This window comes from Anabrus simplex, chromosome 1 (assembly GCF_040414725.1).
Source record: "Anabrus simplex isolate iqAnaSimp1 chromosome 1, ASM4041472v1, whole genome shotgun sequence".
In the NCBI taxonomy this organism is placed as follows: domain Eukaryota; kingdom Metazoa; phylum Arthropoda; class Insecta; order Orthoptera; family Tettigoniidae; genus Anabrus; species Anabrus simplex.
Window position 1 is genome coordinate 542,066,425 of NC_090265.1, and position 21,164 is coordinate 542,087,588.

Below are 21,164 nucleotides of genomic sequence, written 5' to 3' on the forward strand. Positions count from 1 at the left end.
TTTAACCACACAACCAATATGTATTTATTTTGATGTATTTAATACATTTTGCAGTATCGGTTTCAGCCTCTATTATAGGCCATTCTAGGTGCTGAAGAACATCGATTTGATAAAATAACATACAATGATGTTAAAACACTATACTTATTTCTAAGTTTAAACACCACCGGTACTTATTTCTAAGTTTAAATGATACAATTTGTAAAATTTCCTTCAAACTGGAGTTATAAAGGTCTGCCGGAAAAAATAACGAAACACAAAGAAGGGGTTGTGCTAGATTATTAACGAACGTTGGTAGGAGTGTTTATACATCTGAGAGATGTATTTGATTCAAATTTCCCGAAAATCGTATTAACGTGGCGCTAGTAGTGGCCTCATGACTTTGCACATCAGGTTTGTTAATACGGGCTGTACTGTGCGAGAGTGTTAGTTACCTGTGAGGTTGGACGGAGTGACTGAGATTGGGTCAAGAATTCCTTTAGGACGAAGACGCCAGTATTAACAGCTCACAGCGGTTGAACGAAGCCGTATAATACGGTTATGTGAAGGTGGATTTTCCTTCCGCGCTATTGCAGAACTACTTGGCAGGAATGTCTCCACTGTGCATGCGTGATGGCAGCAGTGGTCACAAGAAGGTACGCTCGCAAGAAGACCGGGGTCCGGACGTCCCCGTGGCACCACCGAGAGGAAGGACCGCCGTATTCGGCGTATGGCTGTGGCGCAGCGGACTGCGTCTCCAGCAGCAATTCGAGTGACAGTTGGCACCACAGTGATGCAACGAACTGTTCGAAATCGGTTACTTGAAGGACAGCTCCGAGCCAGACGCCCTGCGGCATGTATTCCACTTACCCCAAACCACCGCCGTCTGCGACTTCAGTGGTGTCAAGCGAGACCTCATTGGAGGATGGAGTGTAGGTCCGTTGTGTTTTCCTATTAAATCCGATTCTGCCTTGGTGCCAGTGATGGCCGTGTGTTGGTTAGATAGAGGTCAAGTGAGCGCTGCATCCCACCTGTCTGTGGCGTCGACACACTGGACCTATACAAAGAGTTCTGGTCTGGGGAGCAATTTCTTATGACAGCAGGAGCACTCTCGTCGTTATGTTACGCACCCTGACTGCAGATGTGTAGGTCCGTCTGCTGCTTCGACCTGTTGTGCTGCCATTCATTAGCAGCTTCCCCGGGGATGCTTCCCAACAGGATAATGCACGTCTCCATGCCGCTGATGTAACGCAACGTGCTCTACAGAGTGTCGACATGTTACCTCGGCCTACTCGATCCCCGATCTGTCCCCATTCGAGCAGGTATGGGACATCATAGGACGACTACTCCAGCGTCATCCACAAGCGGTATTTACCGTCCCTGTATTGATGGACCAAGTGCAACAGGTATGGAACTCCATCCCACAAGCTGACATCCGACATCTGTACGACGCAATGCATGCACGTTTGCATGACTGCATTCAATATGGCACATTTGCGATGGCTCTTTTCGCGCGGATATTAACGCGTAGTCTTGTATCTTTAATCAATTAATATGTTACCTCGACAAATATAGGGCCTATTGCCAAAATGTCTGCATTCTACATTCCTTATTTCGTGTTGATAGGGTTTTTTTTAGACCTTTATAACTCCAATTTGCTGCAAGTTTTACAAATTGTATAATTTAAAATTAGAAATAAGTAGTGTTTAAAATTGGAAACAAGTAGTGTTTTAACATTATTATATGTTATTTTATCAAATTAATGTTCTACAGTAACTGAAGATGGCCTATAATAGAGACTGAAACTGGTAATGCAAAATGTATTAAATACATAATAAATACAAAGTATTGATTAGGTGGGAAATCCAGCTTTATTTTGTTTGACGCACCGATATAGTAATAATATTGTGAGAAAACGTGACTAGGTGCGTGAAAAATTGAGAAATATATGAGCAGATTGAAAAATTTCCTAAATGTCCCGATATCTTAATTTAAAGTCTAAGCCTACCATAAACGGAAACAAGAAGTGAATGAGTAAGTGAGGATCGAAAAAGCCCAAAAGGTTCTGCCTTCCTCCGTCCTGGTTATGAGTCCCGGTCTATGCAATATATCCTTTGTATCATCTATTGTATCCTTTTTTATACAGTGTTTGCAGTTTACTAATTATTGTACGTATCCTCCAGCATCCTCACTCCACCACAAGCCAATAAATACGTCTTGAGATTTTTGTTTCTCAAATTTTCAGTCTCATAACATCAGTTTTAGATAAAATCCATGTTTCATTTTCACACATTAATATGGTTTTCATCACTGCTAAATTAATGTGCAATATTTCAGTACTTTCATATTGCACGTAGAAGTAATTGTATTTTATACAGTCACTGGAACTCAGCAGCGTACTGTATTTTTACTATAACTACAGCTGATTTTCTTACAAATAATTTACTTATTTTTGTCACTACTATATTGGAGCGAGCAGCGAACTGTTTAGTACAAAAGGCTCAGTACTTCTAGGTTCTGTTGCTGAACAGTTGGATGTTGACCTGGCCAAATGGTCAAAAACGCATTATTTACTTCAGGTACGGAAAAGTGCACATCATATGAATATACGGGTCACTTCTACTTGTTTCAGTCTTTACTACGCGGTGCTCTCAGTCAACAAAGTGCTGTGATCCTCATCTGTATGGCGATAGACCGCTATATGTGTATGTTACATCCAGCCCGGTACCATAGGCATTCGAGCAAGAAGGTAAGACGCACGATTCCACTTAGATCCTCCTCCGAAGGGACCGATTGTCCTAGATTTAGACCTTGTTGGCCAATAATAATAAATTTTTCTCCCAATGACCATGCAAAAAATGTGCAGGGTGAACCCGAACTCCACCCTCAAACTTTCGGAGGTTGTTCACGGATACCTTCTGAGAATGTTGGTAAAAGGGAGCAATGGTCTCCGGTGAGTCGTTACAGAGTAATAATGTTTGTTACCCCAATCATCCTTGTTTCTGTGAAAATACCTTCATGCCAGTGAAAAAACCCGTAAGATGCAATAACCGAAACGTACAACAGGAAACACAGAGTAATGCAACAACCGTCTGACGAAACACGTCCACTTTTGTCACAGTGTGTTCACTCTGTTCTCTCAGGGTATTGTTTAAAATGTCGACTACCATGATCACGGCATCATTGGCTTCTGGTAAGTTAAAGAACTCTTACGGGACAAAATTCCGAAACCTTGGCGTTTGTCAAGAACTAGCATTTATTATTGTCAGTGCAATACAGGTACAAAGCTAACTGGGGCAACAAACCAAGCGAAATACAATTACTCTGTAGCGAGCCACCGAAGACCACGGGTCCCTTATACCAATATACTCATAAGGTATCCCTGAACAACCTTCGGAAGTCTGTCGGTGGAGTTCGGCTTTAGCCTGTATAATGTAGCATAAGACAGTTCATTACCATCGGTTCACAATTTTCACGTTGTTCGCCATCATTTGGAAACCATCCGATGAAATCGTGTAAAGATAATTACCACCATTCTTCTTCTGAGCTGTGTCACAAATGTTAACTTAACCCTGTTTTACGGTTGGATGTCCTTCCTGACGCCAACCCTATATGGAGGGATGTGTTCACTATTATTTCTTAGGTGGTCGGCGGTGTGTTGTCTGAATATGATAAGGGAAGTGTTGGGATAAACTCGAACACCTAGTCCCCGAGCCTGAATAATTAATCACACGCGACTAAAATCACTGACCCGGCCGAGAATCAAACTCTGAACCTTCTAAATCGAAGGCCTCAACTCTGACAATTCAGCCAATGAGGCGGGTCCCATTCATCTCTCGTTATACTCATATCATTACTAAGTTATTTCTCTAATGAGTAAGTCCAACTCCTTGTCTGTAAACTGAACTGCTGTCCAGAGTGTCCTGGGTACGATTCTCGGCCGGGTAGGGAATTTTAACTGCGTGTGGTTAGTTCTTCTAGCTCGTTGATTGGGTGTTTGTGTTCGTCTTAATACATAAATATAACACAGCATGCTACCAACCGCTACAGAAACACGCAATAGTGGCAAGATATATGTCAGGCAGGGCATCTGGCCATAACATTGTACCAAATTTAATTCAATGTCGACCCAAGTAAACTGATAAATAAGGTCGGGGTAAAGAATAATGTTGTCCCAGATTTGTATAAGGAAATAATCTGTTGTTTCTGCTACTGTGGTCTTGCATACTTTCTAGTATTCATTCTCAGTATTTCTCTTGAATTACTGATTTATGGTTTCATGTTAGGCCCATACATCCTTGAACAGTAACCAATCAAAACTCACAAAGGTAACTCTTCTACTCCTTTACACGGTAGTGATATTAACAAGTGATTAGAATTGGACACAAACACGTTAATAATAGATAAAAGTATAATTAATTTATATAAATGATTTTATATCTGAGCAAAACAAACTATGCCACTTTCAACTTTCATTGATGGATTTAACGTTATCCAAGAGCTCAGTCATTTGTCCCATTCTGTAGTTAAAACAAACTAAATGTCTATATGTTATCATGAACAAAGCTGAAAGTTTATTTATGATTTGTGGTTATTATAGACGTACCTTGTAAATGGAAAATATCACATTTGTAAGCAAAGGTCTCGTTGAAATTGACCTAGTGAATTACCTAAGCGGTACGAGTCGGGTACCTGTGATAATATATTTCGTATGTGGTGAATTCAAACTCAACCATTGGCAGACTTGTAGATAACTGTCCACAGTTTTCATACAAATTCTGCGGATATACCTTCACTAAGGTTAGGCTGCTACCTTCCTCTGTTTCCAACCCAGCATCACCGGAAACACCTACGTGTCAACGCGACGTTCAACCACATGCAAATCAAACCGTAATGAAATGTGTTTAGTTTACCATTTCACTATCTATTTGATAGTCATTTAAAAGGACATGTCTAAATGTATTCGTCCCTGCTTAATTGTACAATGATGACGCCGGATGAAATAATCGTATGACTGTACAAAACTATAATTCCAATGTAATTTTTTCTTCTGCTCGCTTCTAGTCTCAATCCCAAATTTGTGGGGTTGGTACAAACATATGATTTCAGTATTAACCCTTAACTACTGGCGATGACATTTTGTGCATGGTTATTGATTTGAGGTCCCAGAGATTGCTGTTTAAAATCTGGGTTTGAAAATGCCAAAGTTTTAATTTCGGCCAATGAATAATTTATTTTAATGAAACACAACTTATTGCATTAGCATCAAAATAGAATGAATTTTCAAGATTGGAGTTTTTATGGTAGTAAACAAGATTCTTAAAAAAGTAATGATATTCGCAGATATTAACACACACTTACTTAATGCATAAACGCATTCTCCACATAATGAAATGTATAAAAAATACTTGGAATATTGTCCGGCTCCATGGCTAAATGGTTAGCGTGCTGGCCTTTGGCCACAGGGGTCCCGGGTTCGATTCCCGGTAGGTTCGGGAATTTTAACCTCAATTGGTTAATTTCGCTGGCACGGGGCTGGGTGTATGTGTCGTATTCATCATCATTTCATCCTCATCACGACGCGCAGGTCACCTACGGGTGTCAAATCAAAAGACCTGCATCTGGCGAGCCGAACTTGTCTTCGGACACTCCCGGCACTAAAAGCCATACGCCATTTCATTTCACTTGGAATATTAACTAATTCCAACAAAATAATCATGAATACTATCTTTCACCATATGTTTCTTTGGTTCATGCAGTTCAGGGACATTTTGTGGTGTATTAAAAAAGACCAGACTTTTACATAAATGATTCGGAGAGTTGATTTTCCTTTGTTTCGAGGTGCAAAATGGAAGCAAGTCTCTATAAAGACTCTTGAAAATTTTACATTAGGGGCAACTAAAGGTTGTAAATCGAGTTCCGATTTATGGTCTCGGTAGATATAATCTTCATCCTCATTTTCCGAGTATGATACTTATACAAAACAGTCTGCATCACTCCTGTGTGTGTCAGTTAACTGTGTTACTACCTTGGCCTGTCCTATACATACCCGAAAGACGATCCTTAAGATGTTTGTAAACATACTTGCAACTGTACCTACCCCTACCCACTAGCAAACCAGCAAGCTCCATTTGGGGGTAGTATTTAAGTTGAGGTTGTAGCACTAGTGTGGGAGCATTAGAAGTGTGTTCTAAACACTATGGCGAGCATCTAGTATGTCAGGACGTGCAGTGTTGGCATGTGAACATGTACACATTATCGCATTATGTAAAGAAAGATGGTCAACAAGGACACATGCTGGACTTGCGGATCATAAACAATGTGATGCGGTTCGAACGTGGAAGCAGTACAGGGAGACAGAAACTGATGATGACTTGCCTCAGACAGGTCGTCCAAGGGCTACGATTGCAACTGATAATCTTTACGTTCGAGTTTTATCCCTAAGAAAGCCTGAACGAAATGCCACCATGCTGATTAATGATCTTCTCGTAGCAACAAGTCACTGTGTTTCGGTTCAAACTGTGAGGAACAGGTTTGCACGAGGCACAACTTCACTCTTCACGCTCATGGCGAGATCCAGCTCTAAAAACCTAGAAACAATGGGGCGCTGTACAGATGGGCCCAACATAATGCTGAATAGTCTCTTCAGAATTGGTATAAAGTCCTGTTCACCGATGAGTGCGCATAAGTCTTTTTATTGACGATCGTCGGCAACGTATGTGGGGGCAATCTAGTTTCAGATACATTGTCCAACACGTGCAGCCAGGTGGTGGCTACCTGATGTTTGGGGATGGCATTAGGTGAGGACACCGTACGCCACACCAAGTCATGCAGGGCACTGTCACGGAATTACGATGCAGGGACATCCTCCGACCCATAGTTACACCGCATCGCCAGAATTTTGGAAGATAATTTGCCTTAAATGATGGTAATGTGCGCATTCATCGTGCGGTTCTTGTTAATAACTTCCGCCGTCATAATAAATTGAGGAAGGCTGCATATGGACGTCATGACCCACCAAACACTTTGCGAGATCTAGGCCGTTTCACCATTGAGTAGTGGGACTATTTGGACCAACATACTCTTGATGAACTAGTGGACAATATGCCAATACCAAGACGAATTCAGGTATGCACTAATGCAAGGGGACGTGTTATCTGCAATTAAAGGTACCGGTGTGTGCTCTATTCAGTAACTCAAATTAACAAAAACAAAGCTGTATTTTATAAATGATCTCGTTTGTCGTTGATTATTGGACAATATAACGCTGATATATTAGCTCTGTATGTTTCTCTTCAGTTCTTTTTAATTGGTAAAGATTCATTAATGGTCCGTGGTGATGTAAAACTTATTTGTGTAGACAGATGTATAATATATTCTTCCTTTTTCTATTTGTCTTCTGTACTCGACTTCATAACTTTTGATCCAACTTACAGTGTGACAAGACCCAACCGGTGATCTTAAAGAATTCCTACCTAAACCTAAAGTTAACATGTAAAATAACGTTAACCTGCTGCTTGGGAGTCATTACTTTCCTTATCATCAGCCAATGCTAACATAAATAATGTTGAAAATTGTATCCTACCGGGCGAGCTGGCCGTGCGCGTAGAGGCGTGCGGCTGTGAGCTTGCATCCGGGAGACAGTAGGTTCGAATCCCACTATCGGCAGCCCTGAAAATGGTTTTCCGTGGTTTCCCATTTTCACACCAGGCAAATGTTGGGGCTGTACCTTAATTAAGGCCACGGCCGCTTCCTTCCAACTCCTAGGCCTTTCCTATCCCATCGTCGCCATCAGACCTATCTGTGTCGGTGCGACGTAAAGCCCCTAGCAAAGAAAAAAAATGTATCCTTGCTTTGTTCCTTTATCTATTCACCCGTATGACTCCCAACACTATTCCACATTAATATCTTACCACTATATCAACAAAGAAAGCCTAATTTTTTTATGACACAGATACATTTACTATCCTTGCAGATAAAATATTTTTGTTATTTTAATGTTTTATTTCCTATGTGATGATATCTTTCTACATTGGAGTACGCGTGATAGCATGGGCTGTATATATTATATAACCTAATCTTAATATAAGTTGCAAAATAAAACATTTTTTTAAATTTAGCAATTCATAAACGTGTCAAAGTTTTTCTCAATTTTCTTTACGTCGCACCAACAAAGATTGGTCTTATTGCGACGATGGGATAGGCGATGGCTAGGAGTGGGAAGGAAGTAACCGCGGCATTAATTAAAATACAGGTATAGCATTTATTTGGTGTGAAAATGAGAAACTACGGAAACCATCTTCAGGTCTTCCGACATCTTCCGAATGTAAACGGATAGCTACGTGACTCAAACACTGCAGCCACGTACTCGGTACACAAATACTGTGCTCAAAATGTCTAACGGGATTTCGGGGATTAGTAATGCCAATTTTGTTTATGGTCTTCGTAATATTCTGAGTTATACTGGTATATTCTCCAATTTGGATGCAATGCATTGATTTTCTTGCGGTGAAATTTAGACTTCATGAGATATCACTATACATAAAGCTGTGTATAAGTTCCATAATTACTTTTCACTTCAATCACTTCATAATTTTTTTTCACGTAATAAAACATAGATGTCAGGTCGTGAAATGAACTTCATCATCATCATCATCATCTGTTTACCCTCCAGGTTCGGTTTTTCCCTCGGACTTAGCGAGGGATCCTACCTCTACCTCCTCAAGGGCAGTGTCCTGGAGCTTCAGACTCTTGGTCGGGGGATACAACTGGGGAGTATGATCAGTACCTCGCCCAGGCGGCCTCACCTGCTATGCTGAACAGGGGCCTTGTGGAGGGATGGGAAGATTGGAAGGGATAGGCAAGGAAGAGGGAAGGAAGCGGCCGTGGCCTTAAGTTAGGTACCATCCCGGCATTCGCCTGGAGGAGAAGTGGGAAACCACGGAAAACCACTTCCAGGATGGCTGAGGTGGGAATCGAACCCACCTCTACTCAGTTGACCTCCCGAGGCTGAGTGGACCCCGTTCCAGCCCTCGTACCACTTTTCAAATTTCGTGGCATAGCCGGGAATCGAACCCGGGCCTCCGGGGGTGGCAGCTAATCACGCTAACCACTACACCACAGAGGCGGACGTGAAATGAACTTACTTGAGTAAATCATAGTGTAGGTGATATATTTGTAGAAAATTTATACCGTAATTTTATAATAATCCCCAGTTTGTTTTCGGCTCTCCTTTCTGTTATCGTTTACATGACCCACTTTCCAGTGTTCCACATTGTTAAAGGAGGAAGATATATATATCTGCTGCATATAACTAACGCTACATTAACTTTTAATGATGATGTTATTTTTTGTGGGGTGTGGTAGGAAGCAGTATTGCTCCAGCTATAAACTTAACCTACGTGGAAATGTGTTAGTAGTCACTGTCAGAGCGAAGAGAAACAAGAGTATTTTATGACAATAATTACAGGAAATCCAATAAAATATGTAGTAAAGTCAGTTTTCCATCCTGTAACCATTATTTGTATGCGCAGACTTCCAAGTAATTTGTTTGTTTCAGGTATGTTTCATTTTATACGGCTTCCAAAGTTCAAAATTAGATTAAATCTAGTATACTCTGGACTTGCCAACATTATTAATGGAAAACTCAAAAATAACTTTCTTTAATTGGAATAATCGTTAGTGAAAGCAGACAATGATTTGCTGTGATTTAGAACGTATTTATGCGCCAACCTTCCAGTTTAACTCCTATATTAATGAATAATTAAATACTGTGTAATAAGTTGCTGAATATTGATTCTGTTCAAGTTTCACAGTTTACTGTACCACAAGAAAGCACAATAATAAGTTTTGTTTGTTTTTGGTATATATAAATGAATTCATGTCGGACACAATTTTCGAAATTTGATTAGGCCATGTGTACTCTGGAATTTCCAGGAATAGTAATGGAAAACTCTAAAGAACTACCTCACAAACTATTTTCCTTTATTGGCGTAATAGTTTATTAAAACCCAACAGATAGTGATACAAGTCTGATGTAATTCAGAATTCACTTATGTGGCTACGTTCCTTTCAACAGAGCTGGGCTGAGTAGCTCAGCTGGTAGAAACCTTAGCATTCCATGCACAAGCTGGCAGGTTGGATCCCCGCAGAATCTACTGGCACCGACCAAGTTGTCTGCGCGGTTCGTGGCGTCTAACGGTTAGCTAACGGCTGATTGTGGGTTCGAACCCCATTGAGTACGATTTTAACGTGTTTTCCCATTTTCATACGGAGTAAATACCAAGGCTGTAATCTTAATCAGGGCCTCAGTCGCAACGTTTCCAATCCTAGCCCAGTGCTGTCCAATCCTCGATATAAGATCTGTTTGAGTTGGTGAACAAAATAAACAAACAATGCGTTATTACGTTCATACGAGGAACAGAGGAACTATTTAAAGTCGGAATAATAAGTATGTACATTTTCGTGCAAGAGAGTATTTATGTCAATGAATTGAAGATTTCTGCCGCTTGCTGGGATCTTCAAAACTTTAAAAACCGAGCAAGTGGCTGTGCGGTTTGGGTCACGTAGCTATCAGCTTGCATTCGGGAGATAGTGGGTTCAAATCCCCCTGCCGGCAGCCCTGAAGATGGTTTACCGTGCTTTGCCGGGGCTGCACCCTAATTGAAGCCACGGTCGCTTCCTTCTCACTCCCAGCTCCTTCCTATCCCATCGTCACCTATCTGTGTCAGTGCGACGTAAAGCAAATTGAAACATAAGCCATAAAACTGTAGCTGAACTGAATTTGCGAAAGGGCGAAGTTCAACATTATTGAAGCATTCCTTCCAGCCTTGTACAGTGTAGATAGCATAAGCAATGGTTAATGTTTAGTGGCGAAGGTGAAGAGGTGTTAAGCATCGAGTAGACTCTTGACTATTGCTTGTGCTAATGTTTGCTTCACGTCTACAATCCCAGGTTTAATTGTCAAGAGTAGTAAAATATTGCATTAGTTGTTTATGCGGTATTCCATTCATGTAACTTAACATACATTTTTTTTTTTTTTGCTAGTTGTTTTACGTCTCACCGACACGGATAGGTCTTATGGCGACGACGGGACAGGGAAGAGCTAGGAGTTGGAAGGAAGTGGCCGTGGCCTTAATTAAGGTACAGCCCCAGCATTTGCCTGGTGTGAAAGTGGGAAACCATGGAAAACCATCTTCAGGGCTGCCGACAGTGGGGTTCGAACCTACTATCTCCCGAATACTGGATACTGGCCGCACTTAAGCGACTGCAGCTATCGAGCTCGGTAACATACATTTCAGTGAAATAAGTTCGATTAAAAATATAAAGAATGTACCTTTTTTAAATGGAACATGAATTCTTATGATGTCCAAGGAAACATGCGTGTGTTTGATATGCTCGAAATATTTTCTTGAAGTTGTTCATACAGCAAAAAAATTCGGAACTCAGACTGGAAAAGAGTAGTAGGCTCAAAATGAAGACAGTATCATAACATTTTTCGGGTCTAAGTATGTAATTATTCCAGAAGTGGGTATAACACATTCTACGTAATGATATTCTTTTCTTTAGAACCTATGAACTCTTCAGGCTGCCACTCTCCAGTCTTCTTCTCTTCCGGATTGATTTACTCAGGCAATAGAATCACTGGCCTTCTGAGCCCAAGTTGGTGGATTTGATCCCGGCTAAACTCGATGATGTTTACTCCAATATGTCAGCCTAATTTCAGTAGATTTAATGACACGTAAAAGGACTCATGCGGGGCAAAACTTCGGCACCTCGGCGTTTCCAAAATGTAACTACCTCGAGGCTCACTCAATTCATGTCGCAATAGAGACATTTCGGAAACATAAAATTATTATTATTATTATTATTATTATTATTATTATTATTATTATTATTATTATTATTATTATTAGGTTTCTCTGTGGTTGAAATCCAAACGTCATTTTGGAATTCGAATTACGAACGGGGATATTATACACATAGATAGCAACTACCGAAATATTTACGTACTGTACAAAGCAGTTAAGAAGAATGTAGTCACATTAATATGAATTCCGTTCTATCCACTGGTGTGCTTCCTAGGACAAATGAAACACTGCTCGTAATGAATCCTGTGGTTCTGTATTACTGAGAGAATATCTCCCCTCACTATTTACGACTGCAGAGACGCGTTCATTCAATCAATTAGATTCTCTAATTATTGACCTGGTTAATATTCAACAGAAGATATAGTCAATTGTCCAGCCCAGTTACAATCCAAGCTCTTTGATAAGACCAACATCAATGTATCTTTGTCGATGCTGCCATCAATTCTGCGAGAGAGAATATTTATTGAACAAGTGTACACAGTGCTAGTGACCATTATGTAAGCAGAGGAACAATGAAATACCTCCTTTATTCTAAATTAAAAAAATTATCAATAGAGAAAAAATGTCCATATAGCAAGACAATTCTATATATTTCACATTCTAATGTTGTGAATATGAGGTATTTTCAACAATATTATTGTTATTAATTATTATTATTATTATTATTATTACAACCAGCTTTACGTCGCACCGACACAGATCGGTTTTATGACGACAATGGGATAGGAAAAGCTAGGAGTGGGAAGGAAGCGACCCTGGCCTTAATTAAAGTATATCCGCAGCATTTGCCTGGTGTGAAAATGGGAAACCCCGTAACACCATTCTCAGGGCTGCCTTCAATTTTTGTCTGTTTATCTTTCTGGATGTTTGTCTCAACATCGCGGAAAAACGGCTTGGCAGAATTTCCTGAAATTCGATATCTAACCCGAAATCGGTCCCGCTGTTAGAATAAACTCTAACATTGGTAGCGTTTTCTTTGCTATATTGTCTACGCCTAGATCAGCGGGTAGATCTCTGTGGAATGCTTTCTGCTCTTCCTTACAGACGTCATATCGTTCATTTCAGGTATGTATGGATTGTACATGACTTTTTAGAACATTTTGAAGCGAACACCACCCATAATGTTGTTCACATCTAGCCGCGGGACTGATTACGTCAATGCTACGTTAGATTGTTTCTAACGACGCAACCTACGACGTCAATTTTTTTCTGTTTACATTGTAGTGACCTATGTGTAAACGTGGGATGTATATGAATGCTATGAAATCACAAGAGGAACTATTTATAAATCAGATGGAAGATGATGATGCAATTTCGATTCGTGATGGGGTCTACTCTTGACGATAGTGATGTAAGTGAAAAGAGAATATTCCGCATTCTTCTTCGGGCATTAAGATCTGAAGAGAAGAATTCACGTCTGTCAAAGACGAAGACTCCTAGCTGATTCTGTTTTCGAAAGTGATTTTTTTACATTACTTTGGGGGAGTTTTATGTATTAATGGGTTGTGTTAATTTTATAAAAAAATATGAACATGAAATTACGAAATGTTTAGTAACCGAGCGAGTTGGCCTTGCGGTTAGGGGCGCGAAGCTGTGAACTTGCATTCGGGAGATAGTGGCTTCGAATCCCGGCGTCGGCAGCCCTGAAGATGGTTTTCTGTAGTTTCGAAATTTCACACCAGGCAAATGTCGGGGCTGTAATTGTCACGGCCGCTTCCTTCATACCCCTATCCCTTTCCTGTCCCATCGTCGCTTTAAGACCTATCTGTGTCGGTGCGCCGTAAAGCTAATTGTAATAAAAGAAAATAGTATTTTTTAGAATGTGTATACTTGTATTTAATTAATTAATTAATTAATTAATTTATTTATTTATTTATTTATTTATTTATTTATTTATTTATTTATTTATTTATTTATTTATTTATTTATTTATTTATTTATTTATTTATTTATTTATTTATTTATTTATTTATTTATTTATTTATTTATTTATTTATTTATTTATTTATTTATTTACAAGTGGAGAATTCAAGGCTCTTGGCCCTCTCTTACACTTAACCGCATTCTATGCTATAGGTTAAATTGTCTATTCTTCAAATGAATAAGATGATGATTATGACACTGATGGTGATAGGGGAGAGGAGCTTTCAACAAACAATCTGCAGAAAAAAACGAGGTGTGTGAGATAACATATAATTGATAAACTCCTGTATGTAACTCCAAGACAGTGGGTAATAATGGTGATCAATCAATACTGATCTGCATTTAGGGCAGTCGCCCAGGTGGCAGATTCCCTATCTGTTGCTTTCCTAGCCTTTTTCTAAATGATTTCAAAGAAATTGGAAATTTATTGAACATCTCCCTTGGTAAGTTATTCCAATCCCTAACTCCCCTTCCTATAAATGAATATTTGCCCCAGTTTGTCCTCTTGAATTCCAACTTTATCTTCATATTGTGATCTTTCCTACTTTTATAAACGCCATTCAAACTTATTCGTCTACTAATGTCATTTCACGCCATCTCTCCGCTGACAGCTCGGAACATACCACTTAGTCGAGCAGCTCTTCTTCTTTCTCTCAGCTCTTCCCAACCCAAACATTGCAACATTTTTGTAACGCTACTCTTTTGTCGGAAATCACCCAGAACAAATCGAGCTGCTTTTCTTTGGATTTTTTCCAGTTCTTGAATCAGGTAATCCTGGTGAGGGTCCCATACACTGGAACCATACTCTAGTTGGGGTCTTACCAGAGACTTATATGCACTCTCCTTTACATCCTTACTACAACCCCTAAACACCCTCATAACCATGTGCAGAGATCTGTACCCTTTATTTACAATCTCATTTCTGTGATTACCCCAATGAAGATCTTTCCTTATATTAACACCTAGATACCTACAATGATCCCCAAAAGGAACTTTCACCCCATCAACGCAGTAATTAAAACTGAGAGGACTTTTCCTATTTGTGAAACTCACAACCTGACTTTTAACCCCGTTTATCATCATACCATTGCCTGCTGTCCATCTCACAACATTTTCGAGGTCACGTTGCAGTTGCTCACAATCTTGTAACTTATTTATCACTCTACAGAGAATAACATCATCCGCAAAAAGCCTTACCTCCGATTCCACTCCTTTACTCATATCATCTATATATATAAAATAGCTTGTCCTGACTGACTGACTGACTGACTGACTGACTGACTGACTGACTGACTGATTCATCATCGCCGAGCCAAAACTACTGGACATAATGAAATTAAATTTTGGGGATACATTCATACTAAGATGTAGGTGGTCGCTAAGAGAGGATTTTTGGATATTCCGTCGCTAAGGGGGTGAAAAGGGGGGTGAAATTTTAAAATGAGTGAATCTATATCTCAAAACTTTAAAAGCTTACAAATGTAAAAATTGGTATTTAGAATCTTCTTTAAAAATCCCAATAGGAGGGGTGTAAAAGGGTGAATAATGGGTTGAATGCCTTTAATGAGGATACATATATCTCAGAAACTGAAGATATTACAGAACTAAAAATTTGTATATGAGCTCTCCTTTAAAAATAAAGAAACCCGTATTTTTTGTTTTTGGAAAATCCAATTAATGGCGGTTAAACAGGAGTGACATATTTGGGTGAATTTTTTGAAAGACAGTATCTACAGAATATTTGAGAAACGTAGAATGTTACAGACGTAAAAAGTGATATTTGGAATCTCCTGTAAATGTAAAGAAACATAGGCGATTTGTTTTTGGAAACTCCTCTTAAGGGGAACTAAAAAGGGGGTTAAATTTTAAAATGAGAATTTATACAGCATATCTCAAGAAACTTAACATGTGACAGAAGTGAAAAATGGTATTTTTATCTCTATAAAAATAAGGAAACGTGTATTTTTAGTTTTCGGATATAGCACTTGGGTGGAGGGGGGGGGGGGTAAAAGTGACTGAAAATGTTGAATTCTTTTAACTAGGCTACTGTTATCTCAAAAATGAAGATGTTACAGACGTGAAATTTGATATTTGGAATCTGCTTTAAAAGTAAAAAAGCACGAATTCTCGGAAAATCCAATGAATGGGGAGGGGGGGGGGGTGAAAGAATTGAAAAATTAATTGACTTAATTGTATGAGAATACTTACATCTAATAAAAACTAAAGTTGCTAGGGCCTACAGACGTGAAAATTGGTATTTGGATCTCCTTTAAAGACAAAGAAAAGCCCGTTTTGTGGGAGGGGGGGGGGAGTGGATCATCTTCGGAGGCTTGAGTGAAAAGGAGTTGAATTCTTTTCATGAGGACACATAAATCAAAAACTGAAGAAGTTACAGTCGTGATAATTGGTATTTAGAAGATCCTTTACTATTAAAGAAACAAGTATTTTTTGCCGGAAAATTCACTTGAGGGGGGGGGGGGGAGGAGTGTGAAAGTGAAAAAGTGAATTATTTTAATCTGAAAACTGAAGGTAATAGACGTAAACAATGGTGTTTGGAATCTCCTTTAAACATAAAGAAACACGCCTTCTTTTAGTTTTTTGGGGGGGGCGGGGTAAATAAACATAATGGCGATGGGGTGTAAAAGGAGTTCAGACCAATTGATTTTACTGTTCATAATTTATTTATAAGGAGCCTCCGTTGCTCAGGCGGCAGCCTCTCACAGCTGGGTTCCGTGGTTCAAATCCCGGTCTCTCCATGTGACATTCGTGCTGGACAAAACGGAGGTGGGACAGGTTTTTCTCCGGGTACTCCGGTTTTCCCTGTCATCATTCATTCCAGCAACACTGTCCAATATAATTTCATTTCATTTGTCATCCATTAATCATTGCCCCAGAGGAGTGCGACAGGTTTCGGCTACCGGCACAATTCCTATTGTCGCCGCTAGATGGGGGCTTTATTCATTCCATTCCTGACCCTGTCGAATGACTGGAAACAGGCTGTAGATTTTCGATGTACTTATTCTGATCATAAACCGATCATTTCTAATCTTTCCTGGGTTCGTTTTCAAGAGCCATCTTTCCCTTCGGAGAACGTTCTTAGATTACAGTACCTTCTCCTGGCATACAAATAAAAATTTAAACACATTTGAAATAAACGGTAGGAATGAGATTGACCGTCCATTTTTTCACCTCTATAATAAGGCCAATCATGCACGGAAGTATGTCATTCGTATGGCCAGAAATACCCCACACTACGCGCGACAATGGTGCTGGTCACATTCTCAGCAATGACAATGGCAACAGATGTAATTTACCGCCAAGTAGCGGTCTTGCATCTTGCTGTTGGGTCCAGAACATCTACAATAATAATAATAATAATAATAATAATAATAATAATAATAATAATAATAATAATAATAATAATAATAATAATAATAATGTTCTGGACCGTCGTCAAATGTGCGGACCGCGCTGGAAACGGGTCCTGGACGGGTAATGACTAAGAATGCAGTCTGGCTGCGGGTTCGGAACCGCCAAGGCACCCAAGACGACACCACGCCGGATCTCTTGAAAGATTTGATCCATATTAAAAATGCTTATAGGAAAAGATGGCGAAGATTTAGGGACGGAACTGACCGGGTGGAATACTTGGACCTAGCCCGGGAAGTACGAAATCGCTTGCTGGAAAGAAAGATCAAACCGGGCGAGTTGGCCGTGCGCGTAGAGGCGCGCGGCTGTGAGCTTGCATCCGGGAGATAGTAGGTTCGAATCCCACTATCGGCAGCCCTGAAGATGGTTTTCCGTGGTTTCCCATTTTCACACCAGGCAAATGCTGGGGCTGTACCTTAATTAAGGCCACGGCCGCTTCCTTCCAACTCCTAGGCCTTTCCTATCCCACCGTCGCCATAAGACCTATCTGTGTCGGTGCGACGTAAAGCCCCTAGCAAAAAAAAAAGAAAGATCAAAAAATGGAGGGAGAATTGCCGTAATCTATTAGAAAACGAGTCAGATCGCGAATTTTGGCGGATTCTCGCAGAAAACGAGTCAGATCGCGAATTTCGGCGGATTATATATCTAAAACAATCAACATTCAATTATAAATTTCAGTATAATACCGTAGCGAAGCACGGGTATCTTGCTAGTTTATATATATAAGAAAACATAAACGTCCAATAATACTGCCTTGAGGAATTCCCCTCTTAATTATTACAGGGTCAGATAAAGCTTTGCCTACTCTAATTCTCTGAGATCTATTTTCTAGAAATACAGCAATCCATTCAGTCACTCTTTTGTCTAGTCCAATTGCACTCATTTTTGCCAGTAGTCTCCCATGATCCACCCTATCAAATGCTTTAGACAGGTCAATCGCGATACAGTCCATTTGACCTCCAGAATCCAAGATATCTGCTATATCTTGCTGGAATCCTACAAGTTGAGCTTCAGTGGAATAACCCTTCCTAAAACCGAATTGCCTTCTATCGAACCAGTTATTAATTTCACAAACATGTCTAATATAATCAGAAAGAATGCCTTCCCAAAGCTTACATACAATGCATGTCAAACTTACTGGCCTGTAATTTTCAGCTTTATGTCTATCACCCTTTCCTTTATACACCGGGGCTACAATAGCAACTCTCCATTCATCTGGTATAGCTCCTTCGACCAAACAATAATCAAATAAGTACTTCAGATATGGTACTATATCCCAACCCATTGTCTTTAGTATATCCCCAGAAATCTGATCAATTCCAGCCGCTTTTCTAGTTTTCAACTTTTGTATCTTATTGTAAATGTCATTTAATTTAAATTAAATAATTTAAAAACAAAGAAGCAAGTTATAATACCATTGGTTCTGGGGTTAGATAGGAAAATATTGATCTACGTGTCTTACAACATCTTAAAATACAAGAATGAATTTATGTAAATAATTTAGTCTGCGTCAATCATTCTCACATTCACCCATGCATTCATACTATAATAAATGGGTGTTGAAGGAAGTTATAAATAATCATAGGAAAACTAATTGCATATTTTAAAGTATATGAAAATATCGAAAGTAAACAGAATTAGTTCAGTAATTCAGTGATCAGGCCAGAAATTTTCATCAGCCGGGTGGCAGGAATGAGTAGCCTGGCGGGGAATTCTACTTAAAAAAAGAATATGATAAAATCTCAATTCATCCCCCTCAGGCTATATCATACATTAACTGCAAAATTGAACTATTTTACTGTTATCACGAACAAGACATAAGAACATGAACTGCTCGTTCATAATCATGTAACTCCTGGACTTACCACTCGGTTGTCGTGGAGTGCCATATGGATTTGTAACGTCATGCGGAATGGAGTGCTCGTATGCGATTCCATGCTAATCCATTCACCGCCTGCGAACGACACTCCGCGACAGTCAAGCTAAAGATTTAAACTCCGATGTAATTGATACAATTTTGCTGACAATAATAAAGATTATTAAATAAACAGTTTTACAGTATTTACGTTCAAAAATGTGGAGCAACCAACGAGTCAGATATGTATTAATATTATGTAACTATCATATGTCTATGTTAGCCGGGCGGTCTGTAAAACTTGTAGGGCGGTGCGCCCATTAAAAAGGTCCTAGGAAGAACACTGATTATATTTTAAAAATACCGTGTTAGGTAAAATTTATATGCACGACCTGTCGCGTGACGACAGGCCAACGGCTTGCGGGTTATGCTCAAGGATATCTAGAGACTGTTCTACGCGTCATGTTATTTCATTAGTATACAGTGGCGTAGAAAGAGGATCAAAACAGAAATTATCAAATTTCTCCGATAATATTAACTATAGACCTGCCAAAAACCTGTGCATTTGAAAGTAGCGTAAAACATAATTTCCAATCTTTTATGCTTCATACCCTTTTACCGCACGACGAGTAGTAAAGGAGATATTGATAATTATTACATTTTCACAAACTTCCAAATACTCGTATCTTAGTAAGAAGTAGTTCTATCAGTGGATAACAATATTCCTATAGGACATTTGTTTTTAGTCGTTTATGCCTGATACTAGCCTCCGTGGCTCAGACGGCAGCGCGTCGGCCTCTCACCGCTGGATACCGTGGTTCAAATCCCGGTCACTCCATGTGAGATTTGTGCTGGACAAAGCGGAGGCGGGACAGGTTTTTCTCCGGGTACTCCGGTTTTCCCTGTCATCTTTCATTCCAGCAACACTCTCCATTCTCATTTCATAGCATCTATCAGTCATTAATAAATCACTTTGGGAGTGGCGACCCCATCGTACTAATAGCCTATATCTGCTTCATTCATTCCATCCCTGACCCGGTCAATGACTGGAAAACAGGTTGTAGGTTTTTTAATGCCTGATACTGTTTTGATAATGATGATGATGCTTGTTGTTTAAAGGGGCCTAACATCGAAGGTCATCGGCCCCTGATACTGTTTTACAATACACATTATAACAATGAAGACAATAATGCATTTCGGTTGTTATTACAAAGTACACCAATGGCGAGCATCGCTGACGCAGAAACGTTATTAATTCGTCATGGTAACGAAATTGCCGGCGATGGTGGTGCTTGTTGGGATTCTTATAAGTAGAACATCCGCGTGGTCATGAGGCCGTATTGATCAGTAAGATTCCGGGATGAGTGGCTCAGACGGTTGAGGCGCTGGCCTCTGACCCCAACTTAGCAGGTTCGATCCTGGCCAAGTTCGGTGGTATTTGAAGGTGCTCATATACGTCAGCCTCGTGTCAGTAGATTTACTAGCACGTAAAAGAACTCCTGCGTGACGAAGTTCCGGCACCTCGGCGTCTCCGAAAACCGTAAAAGTTGTTAGTGGGACGTAAAGCAAGTAACATTATTATTATTATTATTATTATTATTATTATTATTATTATTATTATTATTATTATTATTATTATTAAGAAAATAAAAGGTGGCCATGGACATGAGTTGAGAACATAAGCTATCATTCAAAGAATGAGGAAGAACGGAATCATAATCGCCTGGCTAAGTAGCTCAGACTGTAGAGCGCTGGCCTTCTGATCCTAACTTGGCAGATTCGATTCTGGCTCAGTTCGGTGGTATTTGAACCAGTCAGTCCGTTGTGGCCTTATTTAAGGTACACCTACAGTGTACGCCTGGTGTTAGAATAATGTACCGCAGGCAACCACCTTCAAGGCAGACAATAGTTCGATTCGAACCAGTGGTCTCCTGAATGCAAAATTGTAGCTATAGGGCCCATACTGTTAATACACTTGACACAAAGACGTTTGCGTTGAGGAAGTTCTACCCATTCACTTCACTTAGGTCTGATGACCACACTTATCATTTGAATGGAAATTTTTTAGATTGTGTATAATCCTTAATGCAAACCACAAGGTATTAAAG

At 39.7% G+C, this 21,164-nt stretch overlaps 1 protein-coding gene across 1 annotated transcript in view; it reads left to right on the top strand.

Moving 5' to 3' along the window:
• Positions 1–21,164, top strand: part of LOC136869171 (trace amine-associated receptor 8c) — a 220,740-nt gene that overhangs the window by 79,990 nt on the left and 119,586 nt on the right. Inside the window, exon 3 of the mRNA XM_068227116.1 lies at positions 2,612–2,728. Coding sequence (XP_068083217.1) covers positions 2,612–2,728 — 117 coding nt within the window. The remainder of the gene's footprint in view (positions 1–2,611; positions 2,729–21,164) is intronic.